General features: G+C 43.9%; 1 protein-coding gene across 1 annotated transcript; it reads left to right on the forward strand.

Moving 5' to 3' along the window:
- Positions 1 to 213: 213 nt before the first annotated feature.
- Positions 214 to 20,080, forward strand: RND3 (Rho family GTPase 3). The gene is made up of 5 exons (XM_006744598.3): positions 214 to 625; positions 1,098 to 1,185; positions 12,545 to 12,654; positions 16,543 to 16,677; positions 18,070 to 20,080. The coding sequence occupies exons 1-5, from the start codon at positions 476 to 478 to the stop codon at positions 18,319 to 18,321; spliced, it is 735 nt and encodes a 244-aa protein (XP_006744661.1). The 5' UTR covers positions 214 to 475; the 3' UTR covers positions 18,322 to 20,080.
- The last annotated feature ends 361 nt before the right edge of the window (positions 20,081 to 20,441 follow it).

The raw sequence follows: 20,441 nt of genomic DNA on the forward strand, positions 1-20,441 counted from the left end.
CTCCTGGACTTGTACAGTCCCATCCATCAGCAAAGCACAGTTGGGGTGTTCAAGTTGTCCCAGAGACTTAGTCTGGAAATAGATCCCACACGGTCACCCTAGAGGGCGCACTGTTTACATTTTCGGCAAGTAACGAGACCGCGCTTGCTCCCAGGCTCCATAAAAGGGGAGGAGGCGGATCAGTTTCCTTCTCTCATTGAGAAAGAGGATTGGAAGGCCGGGCGTATAAAGCCGCGCAGAGAGCGTGAAACAAAGCAGTCGGATCGGAATTGGACTTGGGAAGCGCCGTGTGGAGTCAGGCATAAAACTTGGAGGGGAGTAACGAGCCTGGCTCCTCTAGCCCCTCGGCTGCGCTGCGCTCCAGGAGTTCCCACCAGCTTTGCGTTGTATTTTTATATCTGCTTTTTATAGAGAAATATATATTTTTTCCTCTTAAGAGAAAATTCCTGTTCCAAGAGAAAATAAGGCAAGATCAATGAAGGAGAGAAGAGCCAGCCAGAAATTATCTAGTAAATCTATCATGGATCCTAATCAGAACGTGAAATGCAAGATAGTAGTAGTGGGAGACAGTCAGTGTGGGAAAACTGCGCTGCTGCATGTCTTCGCCAAAGACTGCTTCCCCGAGGTGAGTGTGGCCGGCCGGGGCTCGGACGAGGGAGGGGGTCGGCCTGCGGGAATCCCCCCGTCTCGGGTTGGGCTTCTCCTCGCTTTCACCCCTTCACCCGATTTTCTTTTTCTAAGCAGTCTTTCTTACTACTTCCCCCCTGGTGAGACTGCCGGGAAATGGAAAGTGAGCTGGAAGCGTTCAGGGGACGCGTCTGCACATTCTGCTGTTAGCCTCTGAAACTTGTTCGGTCCTGTGTGCGGAACCCCGGGTTGGGAGGTTTGGATCCTCAGGTCTTGGAGAGCAGGGTGGTGCGGGTGTTGAGTCTGGCGTTTCGGAAAGGGTCCGCGTGTCCGGTGTGTGCGACTTTTTTTTTTTTTTTTTTTTAATTGGGGAGTGAGGAAGCAATTTTCAGAGGGTGTTGTGCGGGTGTCGTGCATTTTAGATAACCTCTTTGCCCTCTTTCCTTCCTCTGTCCATTTTGTTTGTCCAGAATTACGTCCCTACAGTGTTTGAGAATTACACGGCCAGTTTTGAAATCGACACACAAAGAATAGAGTTGAGCCTGTGGGACACTTCGGGTAAGAGAGTCGTCGGACCGCGTGGCGCTTGGGGCGGGTTTCCAGCAGCACCAGGGTGCGTGGCGGGTCTCGGGACCCCGCGCGTGGCACGCTCCCAAGCACCCAACCGCGCACCACCAGCGCACTCTGCGCCCCTGCGTTAACTTTGCCTCTTCCGAGGGTGGGTGAACATTTTGTCCCTGATGGGTGGGGGTGGGGGACGATGATGGGTAGAGGGGAATGGGAGTGGGGGGAGAAGGGCGCTGTGTGCCCGCCGGGTGACCCCGCAGAGGAACCGCTTGTAGCCAGGTGGCCGGGGAGCGGCTGGCCCGGGAGGAGGGAGGGTCGTTCCCGAGTCGTCTGTGGGCGGCCGAGGTGGCCCGATGTGGAGTGGCGGGGGGATGCATGCGCCGCCTCAGAACTACCTTGCTCGCGGCGGGCGCCCCTCCAGGAGCTAACCTGATGATTGTCGGAGAGTCGGGGAGCGCAGCGGGAGTGGTGGGAGGTGGGAGAAAATCCCCGAAGCGATGCAGTTACGTGTGTATTCAGCGCTTGGGGGAGAGCAATGTGAGCGCGAGCGGCCGCGGCGCCCGTGACGCCTACAGCCAGGAATGCGCTGGTGGCGCGGGCAGCACCCGGCAGAGCGGTCGCCGGCCCCCGTCTCCTGCCGCCGGCCGCCCGCGCAGCCTCGGTGCGGATCCGCAGATCCGACACCCCTCGGCAGCCCCCAGTGATCACGCCGCCCCCCCCACCCCGGCCCTCGCCGTTCCCGCCTGACCCCCCATTGCATCACCCTCCGACAGCCTACAAGGCCGCGGTCAGCGCTCTTCGCCTTTGACCTTCCTGTCCAGTTGAATTATTGGCGTCGTGGTGAATTATTTTCCAGGGTCTGGGGTTCAAGGCCGGGTTATCGCCTTCTCTGCGCCCACCTACCTACCTGGTGTGCGGTGGTAGAGGGGGCCGGTACCCCGCGGGGGAGGCTCCCAACACGCGGCTATTAGGGATCTGGGCTGGGTCAGGCGCGGTTGAGGGCGGGAGGCTCCCTGGAATCTCCGGCTGGTACCCGTCCCCCCCACCCCCAACACACGCACACCCCCTGCGGTGCTGGGAGGGTCGGAGCGGGGAGGGGAAGAATCCCGTTTCCCAGAAGGGTGTCGCCTCTGGAGGAGGAGGAGCCACCGGGAAGGCCGGGTGAAGGCCCCTGCCTTTCGGTCTGGGAGCGGGGCAGGGAGTTGGGCTGCTGCGGGTGAACCGAGCCAAATCCCGGGTGAAACTAGCGAGGAGGAGCGCGCAAGTGCCAACACGCAGGCGTTGCTGTCAGGCAGGGAGGCCCCCGAGGTGGACCTGCGCCCAGCTGGGAGTGGCCTCGTGGAGGTGCTTCTGGACTGTGCGAGCTTCCCGCAGCCCTTGGTTTTAACCTCCGGAGCCCCCGGGGGACACAGGGGATTAGGGAGCACAAGGAAGGGACCAGACTGACAGGGTCGCCAGAGGCAGTCCCTGCACAAAGGCAAACGAGAAGTCTCGCACGAGCGCCTCTCCACGGCCGGTGCCAGATGCTCATAGTGTTGCAGTGGGAGGCGCTGATTTTGTTTCCCTCTGGAGAGGCAGGCTCTTCCTCAAGCTTGGCCAGGGGCAGCAGAACCAGAACCTCACGGTGTTTTGTACCGGGGTGTGCACGCACAGTCTCACGACTACAGGGAAAGTGTAGATAGAATGGAAGTGTTTTCTTATTTCAGTAGTTCCTGTTACCGGAATTGTTACACAGCCTAGTACTTAATGGGCCCTAATTCCCAGACACATCATGATATTTATTATGCCTGGAGTGCAGGACAGCTGGTATGATACCAATAATTAGGGTCAGTACTTAACCCTCCCCCAGCCTGTTTGGACCTAATGCATGATAAGAATTATGTAGGCATGGGGTCTGTAATTCTGATCCAGTGTTGATAAAAACCCGTGTTTAGATCTTAACTACTGGTTACCAGGGATTTCTGTGTGCAAATCCCTACCTCCCTGAGTCTCATCTCATCATCTGAAAAAAAGAGACAGAGCTAGACAAGGTGCAGGATCTCTCCCAGCTCGATGCTTCTTGGCCTTAGTACACCAGACAGGCAAGTCCTTTTGTTTCCCAGGACCTCTGTGGGCTTCAGCTCTGAGTCCCAATGGATCTGTCATCCCATGCTGGGGTTTTCACCACTGCCCTGCAAGCCAGGTTCTGAACAGTGCCACCCCTTCCTGGTGGATTTAGGAAGGAGACTCACTTGGGTAGGGAGGGGGCATGGCCGGGCTTACAGGAATGCTGGGTTATGCCTCCCCTGTGTTCTGCTTCATGAGTCACAGGACCACCAATGGAGATTTTAGATTCAGCGACCAAAGGGCTAAGTTGACTTTTTTTAGGAGAGAAAAGGCACGTTGTTTTTTCAAAGGCTAGAAAAACAAAACGTGGCCAGTTTGCAGTTGGAGGCTATGCTTCACGTGTGCAGATAAAAGCACTTCAGATATTCTCAAATATTTAATCCATGCCTGAGAGTTTGTAGTCCCTGCACACGTAACATCACGCCTTGCACACAGTAGTCACCGAGTAGAATCTGTTAAATGAACCAATGAATAATCATATGCATAGTTTCCAAGGAGATAAGATTCCCTGACATTTATTACCACTGAATTACCTGTGCACAAAGAATGGCAACTTTATAAACACTGCCTTTCATCAGATTAAAGATAATCACCTGAAATGAAGTCTGCAGTGAAATAATCACTGGTATTTTTATTTAATGAAACAAAACCTATGCATGTTTAACTAAAATATAAAGGTTTGAAAAAACCGTGAAAACATCATACTGCAGAAATTATCCGGTAATGAAATCTTAGTTGGATTTTAGATTTATACAAATGGGAAAAAAAAAAGGCATAAGGGAATTTAGAATCCTATTATGCTGTTTGTGAGGTGAAATGTTAGTTAATTAAGCACGGTCACCAAGCACTTGTTAAATTCTAAGAATAGATTGTTTCCACCAAAAATGGTTTATCATCCATGAGTGAAAAACATCTAGTAAGAGCCATTGCGTCAGCTATGATGCAGATATGATAATCATATCAAGTACCAAACATTTTTCTACTTCATCTCAAGGTTTTCATAACAGATTTCTGAACAGCATTATTTTTTGACAAATATTTGACATTTTCTTTGCCCACTAAGACATTTGTTTAGTTCAGGTTGTGAAAATAATTGCATATGCCTGATGACTCTTGATACGTTTATTTTTTCCAACTGCTGTCAGTTTAACTCTGGAGAGAACATTCCAGCCAGTCTCTAAAGTCCTAAATGTCAGGTTTTAACCCCCTTTTAGAACTCTGTGAAAGTTAACGATTAATAAGAAAAATGAGGTATGGCTCACTTCTCTTAGGTAGGAAGAGAGATGGCATAAACGTTGTCCTTTGCATGGTATGCGCATCCTGTCTAGCCTCTGGGCAGAGGGGCAGACATTTAGGAGACAGAAGTAGTTGTCTTGTGTGGCTTCTGTGCTTGGACAGCTTCTCATCGGGGGTCTCCTTCTCCCTCCAACAGTCATGCAATGATGCATAGGCAAAATTGCTACTTTGGGTATAGGAAAGCACATCAGGTGGAATTAGGATATGTGGGGCCTCTTTGTACCAAGAGAAGAGAATTCATCCCCCACTTTTTGAGGCACAGTACTTAACAGTTCTTTCCACTCTGTCTCTCTCTCTCTCCCCCTCCTTTCTTTTCACATCTACTATAAACAGGCCCTCTGCTAGGCCTTCGAGATGCAGTGTTAATTTATAGTCTTGCCCCTGAGAGTCATAGAGCCCTGATGGGGCAGGGAGTGGGGAGAAAGAAGCGCTCCCTGCCTAGTGTCGCTGCTCGGCGACCTGTGTTGAGCTCATTTGTCCCGTTCTTTCCCTAGTCCGGAGTCCCTAGTGCTGATGCCTTCTTTAGGTCCTCCTCAGGTAGGAAGCACTTCCTCCTTCCCACCCTCAAGGCACACACCGGTTAAAGCAACCACAAATGGCAATTTGCCACCAAATTTCTTAGAGCTTCTTGAAGTTATTCCAGCCACCCCCGCAAAGTAAACAAAACCTTCTTTTAAATAATGCCACCGTAAATCCTCTAAAAGCGGGGATATTTAAAGGTAGTCTTTGGATGCAGATCCATCATATTCTGGGCTTTAATGAGAAATACTGCCTTTTCATTGATGAGGTGAGCATTTTATTTCTAGTTGCAGAAATGCTCCTAATGACTTTCAGATTCACTCAGTGAGTTCCTGCAAAGCAATGGGTAATGGTTTCAACAGTTTGAAGTGATAAGTGAGCCCAAAGTAGTTCTAATATCTTGTGTTTCAGAATGTGCCACATTTGCCAAGCACAGAAGCAATTTGCAGCATGAAGCCAAATGCCTACTAATAATAGGAACTTAGTCACTTAGGATCGGATCGCTGCATCTTCTCCCAAGTGATTTGATTGCGGTGTAATTTCAGCACACGTGATTTAGGGAGTAATAATGATTCATGCCAGCCTTTAACCAGTGCAAGTTAATGCACATTTTATTTAAGGCATATTATTAGTTCTAAAATACTCAATTCAGCTGCTAAAATTCCCCCACAATAACTATGCTCTCGCCTCATGAACACTCCTTTGAATCTTGTCATGATACAAGCTGCTTTTAGTCCATGGGAGCTGAAGTTAGCACTTCCTGCGCTGGTTTTAGCATAATTAACAGAGAAGGTAGTATTCTTCAAATCTTACACTTAAAGGAAAAGGGAAAAAAGAAAAATCTCAATTACCCTTGGCCCATCTTTGAGGACAAACTCCTATACAAACAGAAGTCAATGCATATTATATTTGTACCTTATCCGTCACATTTGAAGAATGGTCTTCCTGACAAGCGCTGAAGTGAAATATTAACAGGGATAGAAGTGTTTCAGCAGTGTTGGGGATTAGTGTGTAATTAATCCAGAAAAGCAGCTTCAAAAGAGTTCACTGTCCCTTTTTTTGTAACTTAACATGTAAATTAACATATCAAGGCAAGACCTATGGAAATGATTAGAAAACCAGTAAGTGTTTTTTAAGGTACTCTGTGTGCAGGAATTCTGCTAGATGCTGTGGGAGCAGGGGAGGCGGGGGAGGGGGCAAAGCAGCTCCTGCCCTCAAGGTACTCATTGCTCCCCACCCTCCCCACCCACCCCACCCCCGCCCCCGCCCTTGGTACCTTAGTCCTTGTTTATAGGAGGGTGAGTCCAGAGATTCTAAAGCCCGATTCACCTCACAGAAAGAAGATCCAAAGAAGAGTTGAAGGCCACAGTGCCAGCCCACCCCCTGACTGGTGACTCATCCTCAATGAAACCACAATTCCTTCCTTATCCCTAGAAGTTGACTCAGTTCTTAAGAAGTCTTTAACCTCCCTCGCTCTTGAAAACGTGCCTACATTTAATGGCTCTCAGTGAAAACAAGATTCTGAAAGTTGAAGAATTCTCACTTAAATTAATCTCATTAGAGAAAGGAAGAGGGCAAGAATTTACAAAGAAGCCAGAGAAGCAGGAAGACTTGTCATGTGAATATCGAGGGCAAAATTGCAGAAAACCAGTTAGTTTTTAAGGTGGTAATGATCCCTAGAAGCTTAGACTTTCAAAACCAGGCTCAACTCAGTGTTCACCCTGAAACTCTGTAAGAGATAAGATTAAGGCAAAACAGTCCTCTGAATTTGCATGGTGATTTTCAATAAGCAACATATAAAACTATACTTGGAGATTTGTCCCCCATGCATTAAAAAAAAAAAAAAAAAGGTATAAATTCCCTTTCTAAGTCCGTATCTATCTCTAGACCTTTTTATAAAAATCTCATTTACTCATGTTTTCCCCCCCAGTCTGGTTTCTTGCTAAGTTGCGCATTTCAGTGAGGTGTCCAGATTGGTTATTCAGACACCACCTGAAACAACCAGATGTTTCCTCATTAATCCAGTTCCTGCATGTAGATATGACACCAAGGACCAGTGGTTTCTCCAATTAGCTCATGGTGCCTGTTGGGCTGTGCCAAATGAATTAGTTGTGCCTTAGCCATTTTCTGAGGCCCTTTAAACATCTCGATTACTATGTATTGGCAACTTTACTCAGAGACCCCCTTGACAAAATAGAAATTTCATTGGCATGGAATGTAAGCTGCCTCAGAGGTTTTATCAGGTGTTGTGCACGTTGGTTTTGAAAAATGAGCCTGATGACACAACAGAGCATGTGGCAAGGTGAAGTCACTCTCCTCCAAGGACTCAGATGCTTTAGTATATAAAAGACAAAATCTTCAATCTATTACGGAATGATAATGTAATTTTGAAAATACCCGTCTGTGCTTATCCCTGAAGTTCTGTGACCTACCATGGTTCTACTTTAAGTAAAATATTTTGAGTCTTATACTTTTTTAAGTATCTAAATAAGATTAGGAGTTTAAATCTAAAGCTTTATTTAAAGCTCAAAAATAGCAATCATTTCTGCCTCTTTGACTTTCTCTCCAACTATGGACCTGCATTGCCCCCAGAAATTGAAAATATTGATTGTATTTTTATAGCAACACAGAAGTGCCCTCAAATTTTCATTAAATCTGTTTATAATTCCTATTAATCTGAACTTCTAAAGAAACGAAGGAAATTGCCTCCCTGGGAATGTTTGTTGCATTTTTATGGGCATGGCGCTTATAGTGCAGACTATTTGGGAAAAATAATTCAACAGAGTCTTGTACTAAGCCAGACACAAAAGTTCTGCCCAGGCTTGATTCACATTCTTGAGATTATTGCTGATTTGAAGCTTTCACTCTCAGTAGAGATGGCATGAGGAAATGGAATCTGCTAATAACTGGGCAGCTCATACAGGCTCACATGTTAGCTGCTGTTCGGTGCAGATGTTCTCTTGCTGGCCACTAAAAATACCAAAGGTTAATATATTTTCTCTGCCAAAATTATGCAGTAGTCCCAGTTTTATTGTTCTTGGTAACAATTTCTTACGCGGGATGGAGAAGTTTTTCAATTTCATGTTCAAGAAAAGGAAGTTATGTTTATGAAATACTCAACTAGAAGGGTTTGCAGATCTCAAGCTTCTGTAAAGCCTCAGTGTTTGAACTGGTTTTGCAAAAGGTTCCATAAAGCCTCCCTTTTGGGCATGAATCTTCTTACATATACATTTAATTATGGACATATATGGTGTGTTCTATCTTTGTGGAAGGATGACTGAAGCAAGCAGCTATGTGTCTGCAGAATTAGTTTCTGGGTGAAGCACTTTGTGACTATTCTTGGGCTGGAAATAATTGATGTCACCCGGAATTAATGATCTTGAAGACAAAGATGGTTAGACCTGAAATTTCAAAAGCCTTTTAGAACTTTGCTGATGTTTGCCAAGCTTGAGGAACTCTGAGAACCCCAAATGCGTACTGATTCTGGTCTACTCAGAGCAAAACTTTTTGAATGTATTGGGCAGGGGATGGACACATTTTAGCTGTGTCTTTGCAATATAGAGTTTCCCAGACTTTTCCCTCTGATGGTCTGACAGGTGAATTAGAAAGGACTTTGGAATAGTGCTGTGTGCCTAGAGTTTCGTGGAGTGGAACAGAAATGCAGCATCTGGGAATTCCCATGGGCATGGAGCCTGTCCTACATGCTGAGAAAGAGTTGTACTTGACTTGAGCAAAGCTCAGCACCTGGACTACCTGAATTAGAGGCCCTAGCACATTACTGGGGCTAGACCACTGGCCATATGTACTTTCTTACTTACAGAATGTGGGGCGCCCTTCCTTGTGTCGGGTTCAGTCCTACACTTACCCTGGAAGCTTTTCACGTGCATCTCTTAAATCCACAGAAGTTAAGTGTTTTGCTGTTTGGCTTCATGGAATGTTTGCAGACTTTTCTGGAGGGATGTAGAAGTTAGAGGCAGACATTGTCTGTTTGGTCGGCTTACTTCCGGGCTCCTCTTTGGTGTCTCTTCTGCCTCCCCACATTGCTTGTCACTTCCCAGGGGCATTCCTGGAATTCCTCTTCATTTTCCCTTGGCTGGTGAGTTGGCCCACGCATGCCAGTGATTACACCCTGCACTCTCCAGCTTTGCTTTTCTTACTTCCTTTGTGCAGTAGCGCAGGCTTTATGGGAAGAATAGGGAAGAAATCAAAGTGCTTAAGCACAGAGTGGACACTGTCAAATTACGCAGGTTTTTTTTTTTTTTTTTAACTGAAGGCCCTGCTTAGCGGATGAATTGTTACCGAGTTTTTCCTGGTAGAACAGTTCTCTATAATTCTATATTGTCTGTTCTTCTTTACTACAAAACAATAGAGACGGATTTTTCAATCCAAAAAAAGCTTTCCTCTTAACCCTATCAAAAAATAAAATGAACAAATGGCCTTTTTATTTTTAATGACAAATTACTCTTGTAGTTAGTGGTTAGACAAATTACGCTTATAACTAATAAATGCGGGGATCAGTTTTATTACCCCGTTGGGACACTTGTTGATCTAAAAGCACCATTCATTAGCAAAAGTAGGAAGACAGGATCAAAGTGTCATGCCTAATTAGATCTTGTTAAAGCTCTTTAAAATTACCTCTCTACCTCACCAAGCAAGGTGGTTTCCTTCTCAGGAACCTTTACCTACAAATGTATTTTCATTCAAAATATTAAACCAAATAAAAACAAAAGCAGAAACAAACCTCCATAAGAATTTGGTTTCAGTTGCCAACTGTTTTCATTTTCAAGTCAGCGCAGTGTCTCCATTTTGCAGATATATGGGTATACCTACTAAGCACGGAAGGCAGCTCATTTGTAAGTAGTAAGCTGGAGTTTCCAGCCTTGACTGAAGCCTGAAGACAAAGCCAGATCCTCTTTGTGGCCATAAACTGGGTGGGGGAAGGAAGCCCAGTCCACAAAGGGAGGGAGGGGTATTCTCTGCAGCCACATGGTGACTTGAGTGCTGAAACCATTCCTGGATTTTACTGGTAGTCCCGGTGTTAATTATTCTATCTTAGCACCGTGGTAATTCCCCAGATGTCTTTCCTAAATTTTGTATTGGATAAAGATGGTCTCCATTGTTATGTAGAGTACTCTTAGATCCAAGACCAGTGGTGAATGCTCTCATCCGGTCTTAGTCCTCCTGTCCTGAAGGCACCTGGAGTTGCCTTTTCTCTGCAGTTCAGGTCTGATTGAGGCTGGAAAGTAGCCACCGTGAGTTAGTTGTGTTTTGTAATGTCAGTGATTTCCAAGAAAGATCTCTGAGGCCTTGTTGGGCTCCTGACCACTGGAATTGTTGGAGAGCTGTACTTTATGGACTTGGGGTCATGTCCTATCTTGCCAACTTGGAAGAGCAGAGGAAGTCCTCGTGTATGTGTCTGGTATTTGGATTTCCTGTCTACAATCTGGAATTTTCTGACTCTGTGTTTGGCAAGAGACTTCCTAAATGTTTACAGAAGAAACTGTTAAAGTTAGACTTTGGACCCAGAAACGAGAGAGGTTGCAATGGAACTTCACAGAACAAATACAGAAATAACCATAATACCCGGAAACAGTGATACGCCATCTCATTTCTGAGACCTCTCAAAAATGCTTATTGAATGCTTAATGAATTATTCTCTTGACCTCAGATTTCTTCAAGTGGCTGAAAAAGCAGTCACAACTTGTCATTTTCAGAGACGACTTCATTCCAGTATGCCTTAATATTTAAAACGATTTGATTTTTTTTTAACTCTAAACCCTTTAAGCTTTTGGAAAATGTCTTTCAGTTGTCAGTTGCTGTTACACCAGAGTCCTGATTCCAGATGTGTGTAGGGCGCTACTGTAGCTCGTGAAAAATTCTGGCTTAGATTTCTTTCTGGTTCCTAGAACATTCCTGTCTTCCTTGCTTGTAGACACAGCCAGCTTGAAGTTGGCACATCCATCCCGAAAGCAGCTAGTGAAAAGGCCACCGTGTTCGTGGGGTCACGTCATGAATGCTGGGGACCGGAGATATACTGTGAATAGGGACGATGCACCCTGACTATAGTAACTTAAGAGGTCTCAGAGCAGCCTCCTGAAAAATGTTGTTTTGATAGAATTGTAAAGGATTATTTTAAGAGCTTCTTCAGTCTTTCTCTCCTCCTGACTTTGACTATGGAGGTTTTGATTTCTCTGGGGACAACATGTCATGTTTTTCTGCTGGAAATGGAAGGTGATGTCAAAATGAAATTGGGTTTCAAAACAGTTGGTAGCTTAGATTTTCTTTCCCTCTTCTGGACTCAAATATGTATGCATGTGAAACGAGTTTCGTGTGATGGCCTGTGAAACGTCAGTATACGGAATACGGAAAATGACTTTCTTAAAGAACAAATAACATTGGCAAGCTGGGTTTAATTTTATAGTCACAGCATTTTATAACAATTGGCTTCATGTAATTGCCCATCCTTTGGGATTCTTAAAGGAATAGAAGAAATTCTCTAAACGATGAGATGGTTCTGGGGTTGTATTAATTGGCTGGTAACTTGAACCTCTTGGGTACCCTGGATTTAACTCAGGCTGAGATCCTTCCCTCTCCCGAGATGGAACTGTGTAAAAAAGGGACATCATCCAATATGGCATTTATTACATTCTTTGGTTGTAACAGGAAGAGAGTCCATATAGGGTTTGGGGGTGAGTTTAAGTAAGCAAGCTCAAAGGTCAATGGCTTATCTAAACTTGTAACTTTGTGCCATAGGGTGGCTCTGTGCTTACTGGGGTTCTCTTTGCAGAGCTGGCCCTTTCCTCCCTCGCCCACTCATCCCATCCTATTATCAGAGATCCGGAGTTCTGGGCTCTTTCCCAAGAAGTAGCTCCATTTATGGTGCCTGTTACCACTCCGTTTGTAATAACAACATCACAACCATAACCATAGTTAATACTTATCAGTCCCTTACTAAGTGCCAGTCACTGTGCGGGTTCATTTAATCCCGGGTTCATTGAATCAATTAATGAAATAAAATCTTCATTTTAGAATAAAGAATCAGAGACACAGAGTCCTAAATCTACCTTGGCCCCCGACTTCAGGGGTTTGGAGATGGATTTGCACCCCAGGCCACCTGACCTCTGATGCTTCCACTCTGCCCATCACCCAGGTGCCGTTAGGGACTCTGGACTGTGCAGATTTCAACTTAAGGTCCTGGCTTCTCCCCTTGAATTTGAGACAGATACCAGTGAGGCTTCGTTGTCTTCTGGTAGAAACTGAATATATTACCACTGGGCTTTTGCTGGTTTGCATTCTTTTCTAAGAATTAGAAGAGGTGTGAATGGGGCCATGTGATATTCAAGGGCTCTAATTCAGAGGGGTGGAGTTCATGTATGACAGATACATGGAATTTTTATCTGAAAATGTGTGTATCTTTGTTTCTTCTCAGGTTCTCCTTACTATGACAACGTCCGGCCCCTCTCTTACCCGGATTCAGATGCTGTGCTGATTTGCTTTGACATCAGTAGGCCAGAGACTCTGGACAGTGTCCTAAAAAAGGCAAGTGCTGGGGACAAGGGCCCAGTTCAGTACCGGCCCATGTGTAAAACAGACACAGGGGGTTGGCTGGGGAGCCCCAACACTCTACTTAATACTGTGCTATGTATTTTGTAATTAAAACATTGAAAAAAAAAAAAACACTCGAGTACCATAACAGCATTTCCACACATACATGTCACAAGTTTTGATGATGAACCTGCTGCAGAGTTTCTTTCATTTTAAGAAACAAGATACCCTCTAAAGAGCCTCTGTGTTTATCCTTTGGGCAGAAATGGTGCAGCTAAAAATAATTATATTTGATTACTCTCAAGAATGTGTTTTCTTTTTTCCCTCCTTCATTTCCCCTATAGTTTGCACCTTAGTTTACAGGTTTACATTTGACCTCAATTTAGATAGTGAGATGAATGCAGTAATTGCCATTTTAATAAGGAAGCTGTGCTTCGGCAGTCATGTTATTTATTAGAAATAGAACTGTTACAGGAGGAGAGGAGTGAATTGTGATCAGAGAGATAGCACAGAGTAATAAAAACTGTAGTTGTAAACATGTGGTAGATAACACACCTAGTTTCTGAGGGTTCATGAGGTTCAGTAGGTGGAGAAGGGCCCTGAGCAAGCTCAGGCTGGAACCAGGGGGAGATCAGGAGGAAGGGAGCCTGTTGCAGGCTGGGTCACGGGTCCTGGGGAGGCCAGTGGGAGGGAGGAGTGTTCCTGGGCCTCCGCCAACCTAGGACTAAACCTCCCGGTAGTCACAGAAGGCATGTGCGTCCATGGATCAGCATGTATTAGCCACTAGCTGTTTTCTCAGTCCTGGCCTGAGTGCTGTGAGGTTTCAGAATCAGACCCTTCTATAGAGCACCCCACTCTTCTCCATGCACTAAGGCAGAGGATGTGGTTGAGAGCAAGGTAGCGTTTTCATTATCTTGCATGTTTTTATTAGTTTACATTTCCCTATTATACTTGACTGCTTGTCTTATGTGTCACTATGAAATTAGGACTTGAAGGCGATTTATTCCCCCCTCACCCCTGTCTCCTTACCAAACATGACAAACACAGTCAGCTCCATGAAATACGAATTTCTTAAAAGATCAAAGGCTCTTTTTAACTCCGTTCAATTTTCAGTAAGGGGTTATCTAACACAAATAATGCTAATGTTTGTCAGACTCAGGCAGGAATACACCTTTCCTGTCTTCAAGACTTGTGAACAATTGCTAGACATGCGGAGGGAGGCCAAGGTCATTACACAGCTGAAGAACAACGTAACGACATGTCTCCTGCTTGTCTGTAGATAAAAGAGATTGCTTATTTACTGGTTTTTACTTGATGTAGTATCAGGTTATGCATAATTTATGATGGAAAGCCTTGCTCTTGTTTTATTTTGCTTTCGTCTTCTGAGACCTAATGAATAGTGACTTTGGCCTTAGAGATATTAATGAATGTGTTTTACATCTGTGTGAAGTTTAAGGCTCATGATAACCCGTGCTGTGGTTTGTCTTGATTAATTGACTCTTTAAGTCCTTGAATATCAAAGAGTTTAGAATGACATAAAGCAGGATAGATCTTTTTCTTTTCTTTTTTTTTTAAAAATTTTTTTTAAAGATTTTATTATTTATTTGAGAGAGAGAGAGGGATAGAGCACAAGCAGGGGGAGCAGCAGAGAGAGAGGGAGAAGCAGGCTCCCCGCCGAGCAGGGAGCCCGATGCGGGGCTCGATCCGAGGACCCTGGGATCATGACCTGAGCCGAAGGCAGACGCTTAACCGACTGAGCCACCCAGGCGCCCCTCTTTTTCTTTTTTTTTTTCCGGTTCATCTTCCAGTTGCTACTCCAGTGCCATCGAGCAAATGGGAGAGGCTTCTAAATAACTATGGAGGAAAGGAAGGAAGGGCGGTAGTTAGTGGATAAATTAGGCTCTTGTGGAAAGTGTATTACTTCCTTCAGTCTGCCCAAAGTACACCTCTAGGTCTGGAGATGTCCCCTCTAGTGGTCTTTTAAATGACTCCTGCAGGATGTCCCTCTTATTAGTATTATATACCTGGCTTCATCACCCTTGCTCCTCTGTGAATTCCACAGCTATGTCTTAATCATCTTTGCAATGACCACAGTACCTAGTAGAGCACTTACTGCATATTTGTGAGTGTGGGCTGCCAGAGCCAGCCTGGGTCCCAATCTCAGCCCCCCAACCCCCCTTCCCCAGGAGCCAGACTCTCCTGGGACCACCATGAACCCCTGACTCCCATCCTGGTGGCCATTTCAAGCTTGAGGAAATGAAACCACAAAAAGTCAGCCTTTTGCTCTTTAAGAGGACAGTTGAAATTCCCTGCTAGGCATTTCTGGAGGTTCTGATAATTCTCGTTGGGTCACGTGATAGCTAGTCAAGTTGGACTAAATTGAAACGTGAAACAATTTATGTAATTTAAAACTAACTTAAGGGCGTATCAGCTATAGGGCCAGATGCCTTCCCGAGAGCCCAAAAGATGGGCCTCTGTAAATGTCAGGGTCTGTGTTGATTCAGTCACTTGAGTGGAGGTTCCTTAAGGGCAGGGCATTCTGTTTATTAACATTGTCTCCCGTCCCTGAAATCTCATTAGCAATTTCAGCCCGTGGTGGCTGTTGAGTCTTTCTTTCTTGTTTTGCTTTGTTTTGTTTTGAATATGTTACGTGAGTCACTGTGCATTACCCCATTAGTTTTTGATGTCGTTTTCAGTCTTTCTTGATAGGATTCGCGGGTGCAGACCTGAGCTGTGTTAGCTGTGCCGTAGTCCCAGCCTTCTGTGCTGGGAAGTTCTAGCTCAACATATCCGAGGAGATAGTCCCATGTTAGAATATATAATTATTCCTAAGGCACTTCGATCTTTCAGAGATACCCCAATAATTAAGAAATTATTGAAGCTACCTTCTGACAACACCCAACAAGTCTCTCGCAGTAGGGACGGATAATGAGTCACAGAGAAGGAGAATAGATAATAATATATATAAGTGTTCCCTAATGGGTCCACTTTAAAAAGTGGTAAAACTTTGGGGCGCCTGGTGGCTCATTCGGTTAAGCGTCTGCCTTCAGCTCGGGTCATGATCCCCGGGTCCTGGGATAGAGCCCCATGTCGGGTTCCCTGCTCTGTGGGGAGTCTGTTTCTCCTTCTCCCTTTCCCTTTACCTCTCTCCCCACTCTGCCCCTCACCTCCCCATTGGTACACACGTGCTCACTCTCTCTCTCTCTCAAATAAATAAGTAAAATTTTTTTTAAAAAGTAGTAAAACTTGGGGCGCCTGGGTGGCTCATTCGGTTAAGCGTCTGCCTTCAGCTCAGGTCATGATCTCAGCGTCCTGGGATAGAGTCCCATGTCGGGTTCCCTGCTCTGTGGGGAGTCTGCTTCTCCTTCTCCCTTTCCCTTTACCTCTCTCCCCACTCTGCCCCTCACCTCCCCATTGGTACACACGTGCTCACTCTCTCTCTCAAATAAATAAAATTTTTTTTAAAAAGTAGTAAAACTTGGGGCACCTGGGTGGCTCATTCGGTTAAGCGTCTGCCTTCAGCTCAGGTCATGATCCCAGGGTCCTGGGATAGAGCCCCATGTCGGGCTCCCTGCTCAGCAGGGAGTCTGCTTCTCCCTCTGCCTGTCATTCCCCTGCTTGTGTGCTCACACGCTCTCTCTCTCTCTGACAAATAAATAAATAAATAAATAAATCTTTTTTAAAAAAGTGGTGAAACTTAGTATCTGAAAGATACTGAAAGATAAATGCAAATTTGCTTCTTCATCTGAAGTGACACTTCCTTTTAAATGTTCTTTTTGAGTCCCATTCCCAGTGTTTGCCAGTGGAAGAATTGTTTACCAATATATAGATGCCTGCACTTTGTTAATTTTTCATCTTTCTTCTCTCTCCCCGCCCCCACAGTGGAAAGGTGAAATCCAGGAGTTTTGCCCCAACACCAAAATGCTCTTGGTTGGCTGCAAATCTGACCTTCGGACAGATGTTAGTACATTAGTAGAGCTCTCAAATCACAGACAGACACCAGTGTCCTATGATCAGGTATGTATGTTGTCAGGGTGCAAATGTGGTTTTCAGAAAGAGTGACAGAGGTAGAATATCACTCATAATAAAATAAAAGTAGCCGCTTTTCTAAAGGCTCAACCAGTGGTCAGCTCCAGGTTGGAGACTCTTGAGTACCATGCAGAATGAGCACCACGTGTTGAGATGGTGACATCTGGAGGAAGGGGCTGGCAATTTTGTGCCCGTGCCTAAGCCCCTCGTGACAGCCAATAGCTCATATTGTGAAGACGGCAAAGTGATCTGGGGCAGGCAGGGGTTTGGCTGAGATTTTGATGGTGCTTTGATGCCTGACTCTTTCAAAAAGCTTTCCAATATTTTTTTAGCAGTTTACTTTATAAGGGTTATATAAGGATATATGTGTACGCATAAATAAGACAAGTTTGGGAAACATCTTTTAAAATGTGAAATGCTCTGTCATTCAGTAGGGTAATCACATGATATTGTGGATCATATTCTACACTTTGTATATCTCTGCAACTCTCACTGGGTTTAAAGTTAAATAGATCTAAGAGAGAATGTGGTCAAATTGGTAATACTCTTTGAGAGAGTTAATCTTATTTTACACTCAGCAGTACAATAAAATACTTAAGAAGAACATTGCCAGTAAAGTAGAACACTCCATAAAACTGTCTTTTAGAGAGTCATCATTTCTGTAGGTGTTTCCCCCAAGTATCTAGAAGGGAGGAGGATCGGTTTCAGACGTTCCTTCTCCTAAAACTTAACACCAGATTCTAAATAGAGTTCAAGTTGAATTAGCTAGAATTTTCCTTTGTATTCATCATTTTAAATGCTGCAGTCATCTTTGTCTTACATATCTAATTAATAAAAACCTAGTTACTTGAATAAGTCATTTTGATGCACATGTGCTTATTCCTGTCTGCACTGGTTGTTTAGAAAGTCCGTATTTTGTGTTTCCCAAAGCTATAGATGCCACAACAGTGTTACTCCTTTCCTCATTTATTTTGGCCATACATTTCAAAATTGATTCTAAATTCCATCCCATACCCCTGTTTTTTATGCAGTCTATTGACTGGTCTTGAGCACCATTTACACTCAAGAAAAATCAGACTTTCACACCTCTGGGAAGTCAAGCTCTATCTATTGAGTGATGATAATCGAACTTCTTAGGACTGAGTCTTGACTGCAGATATTTATGGAATAATTTATTATTAAAATGTATTATGAAATAATTAAATTTTCAAAACCGGGCAGTTTTTTTTTTTTTTTCTTTTTTGCAGCAACCCTTGGAAAATACAGTTCACATATTAGAAACGTTTTGCGCCGCATTATTATTTTGTGGTATTGGGAAGACACTTTATCACTTTCCCCCAAGACTTATTGCTGATTATGATGCATTCTTTTGCTTCTCAGGGGGCAAACATGGCCAAACAGATTGGGGCAGCCACTTACATCGAATGCTCAGCTTTACAGTCAGAAAACAGCGTCAGAGACATTTTTCACGTTGCCACTTTGGCATGTGTAAACAAGACAAATAAAAACGTTAAGCGGAACAAATCACAGAGGGCCACAAAGCGGATCTCACACATGCCCAGCAGACCGGAACTCTCTGCGGTTGCTACGGACTTACGAAAGGACAAAGCGAAGAGTTGCACTGTGATGTGAACCCCCCGTTCTCTTTAAGGAGGACAAGGAAGTCTCGTGTAAAGAACACAGACCACAAAACAAAAAGGTGAAATCTGAATGAAGTGCACAGCCGAAGTCACGTATTTTGGAGGCTTAGGAGGTGTTTGAAAAGATGCTCATCTTTTTGGAATCCTGTCCTTAGGTTCGGCATGTAGAACAGGTGGTGACGTGAACACATTGAAGCGTTTGGAAGTGTGACTTGAAAAATATGCCAAAAAAAGAGAGATTTACATGGGCTAGATAAGGAGGAATACGAGGACCTCCCCGAAGAAGAATCACGCTCTGAATGGTGCTTGCGTTTTTGTTCTCTTTGTTACAATCTATTCATGGATCTCTACTTTGATTTTTAAATGTTTTAATCTCCTTTACAAAAAAAGTATATATTAATATACCGTCCTCACTGGGGAACTGGCACTGTGACCTTAGCGTTTAGTTTTCTAGAGGATGTGATCTAATTTCCTTCTAGCTCATCATTAAAATGGAAATTGTATCAGGACCCATGGGATATCGAGAGGAAAAGTTGGTGAGGCTTTTTGAAATTGAAGATAACTGAGCAAGATGGTTCTGGAGAAAGGCTTTTGGAGTCTTGCAAGATATGCAGACCAGCATTACAAAGATCAAATAGATGAACTAGAAAAAAGATGTCTGTTTTTATTCAGTCTGATGGTTCTGTTCATCATTGTGATTGTCATGAAAAAGTGGTAAATTGCTCAATGTAATATTTTTGTGCGCTGTTTAGAAAAGAGGGTGTGTGATTTCTTTTGCCATCATTGATGAAAATGCAAAGTCAAATAAGAGGTGTCTTGGTTTGACGTCCTAAAGTGATCCAAGGGGGGAAAATAATGTAGGTACTATTTTCTCCTGAAGAGATAATGAAGGAATAGTTGCAGAAAGCACAGTTTGTGAGTAAAGCTGTCTGGAATTCAGGTACCAGAACTACAAAGCAAAAGGCCTATTATTTTGGGATGAAGCTCCGGAAGTTGACAGCATCTGATGATCTCTTGGTTTATTTCATTTTCTTTAAAAGAACAGCTATAAGAGAAGGACCCTCTTACCTAAGCTTTAGAGAATCTTTAGAGGAAAAGTCTGTGATGTCAGTCCCGACGCTCTACTAGGGCATTTCCAGAGAGTGATTGCTAAACCTCACTTACCCAGATTCAGCCAAGGCCCGTGTTCAATACTTGATTGCTGTTGTTGCATAAAATAATCAGCGTTTAAAATAGTTTACAGATACTTTTTGACCAGTTCCTTTTAGAGCTTCTTTCAGAGAAGAAACCAGATCTGACCTGTTTATTGTTGGCGCTTGTTGAAAACGAGCTTTCTTTCCAATGATAAAGCTTCATTTTTGAAGTGTTGAAGCTGTGCTCCCATTAAATTGTGGCAGGAGAGGAGATTAAGGTAATTACAACACTCAGTTCTTTGTCTTACAAGCACTTTTGTTTTGTCTCTGCAAGAAAATACCATTCCAGTCATTTCCCACGAAATACAGACGTTTTACCAACATAATATGCTTTGATTGATGCAGCATTATGCTTTGGGCAGTGTTACAAAATAGCTGGCAAGTGCTTTCTGTATTTAAATATTGTAAAGAGAAAATAAGTTATAACTGTTATAAAGCAGAACTTTCGTTGCATTTTTTTAAGTGTTGAAGTCACTTTGTATGTTTGTTTGGTCAATGTTTCCGCAGTATTTATTAAAACATACTTTTTTTTTTCCTTCAAATAAAAAAGTAACCATGTCTTTGTCTAAATGTGATTTGTCCTTTATTATCTACTTCCTGATTCAGCTGTTTGGTTTTGTTTAATAGAGATCAATGATGAGAGCATCCGGCCTCACGTTTTCTTGAAGTAGTTGGCTTTGAAATTTTTTGACTCTTGCCAGTAGTGAAAGTTTCTTGGGAAAAGATAAATCTGCATAGATAAGAGATTTTCATGATGATTTCAAATCACAAGAAGAAAATGGAGTATTATCAGACTAAGTGATTTGATCATAGACAAAAAGAGCTAGGATACTGCATAAGATTAAAAAATAAGGAAAGAATTTTAAAATTGTAAAAAATAAGGAAATTCCTTGAACTCTTTGGTCACGAGACAGTTTGA

The sequence above is a fragment of the Leptonychotes weddellii genome, chromosome 3 (assembly GCF_054177405.1).
Source record: "Leptonychotes weddellii isolate Sample4059 chromosome 3, ASM5417740v2, whole genome shotgun sequence".
Taxonomy (NCBI): domain Eukaryota; kingdom Metazoa; phylum Chordata; class Mammalia; order Carnivora; family Phocidae; genus Leptonychotes; species Leptonychotes weddellii.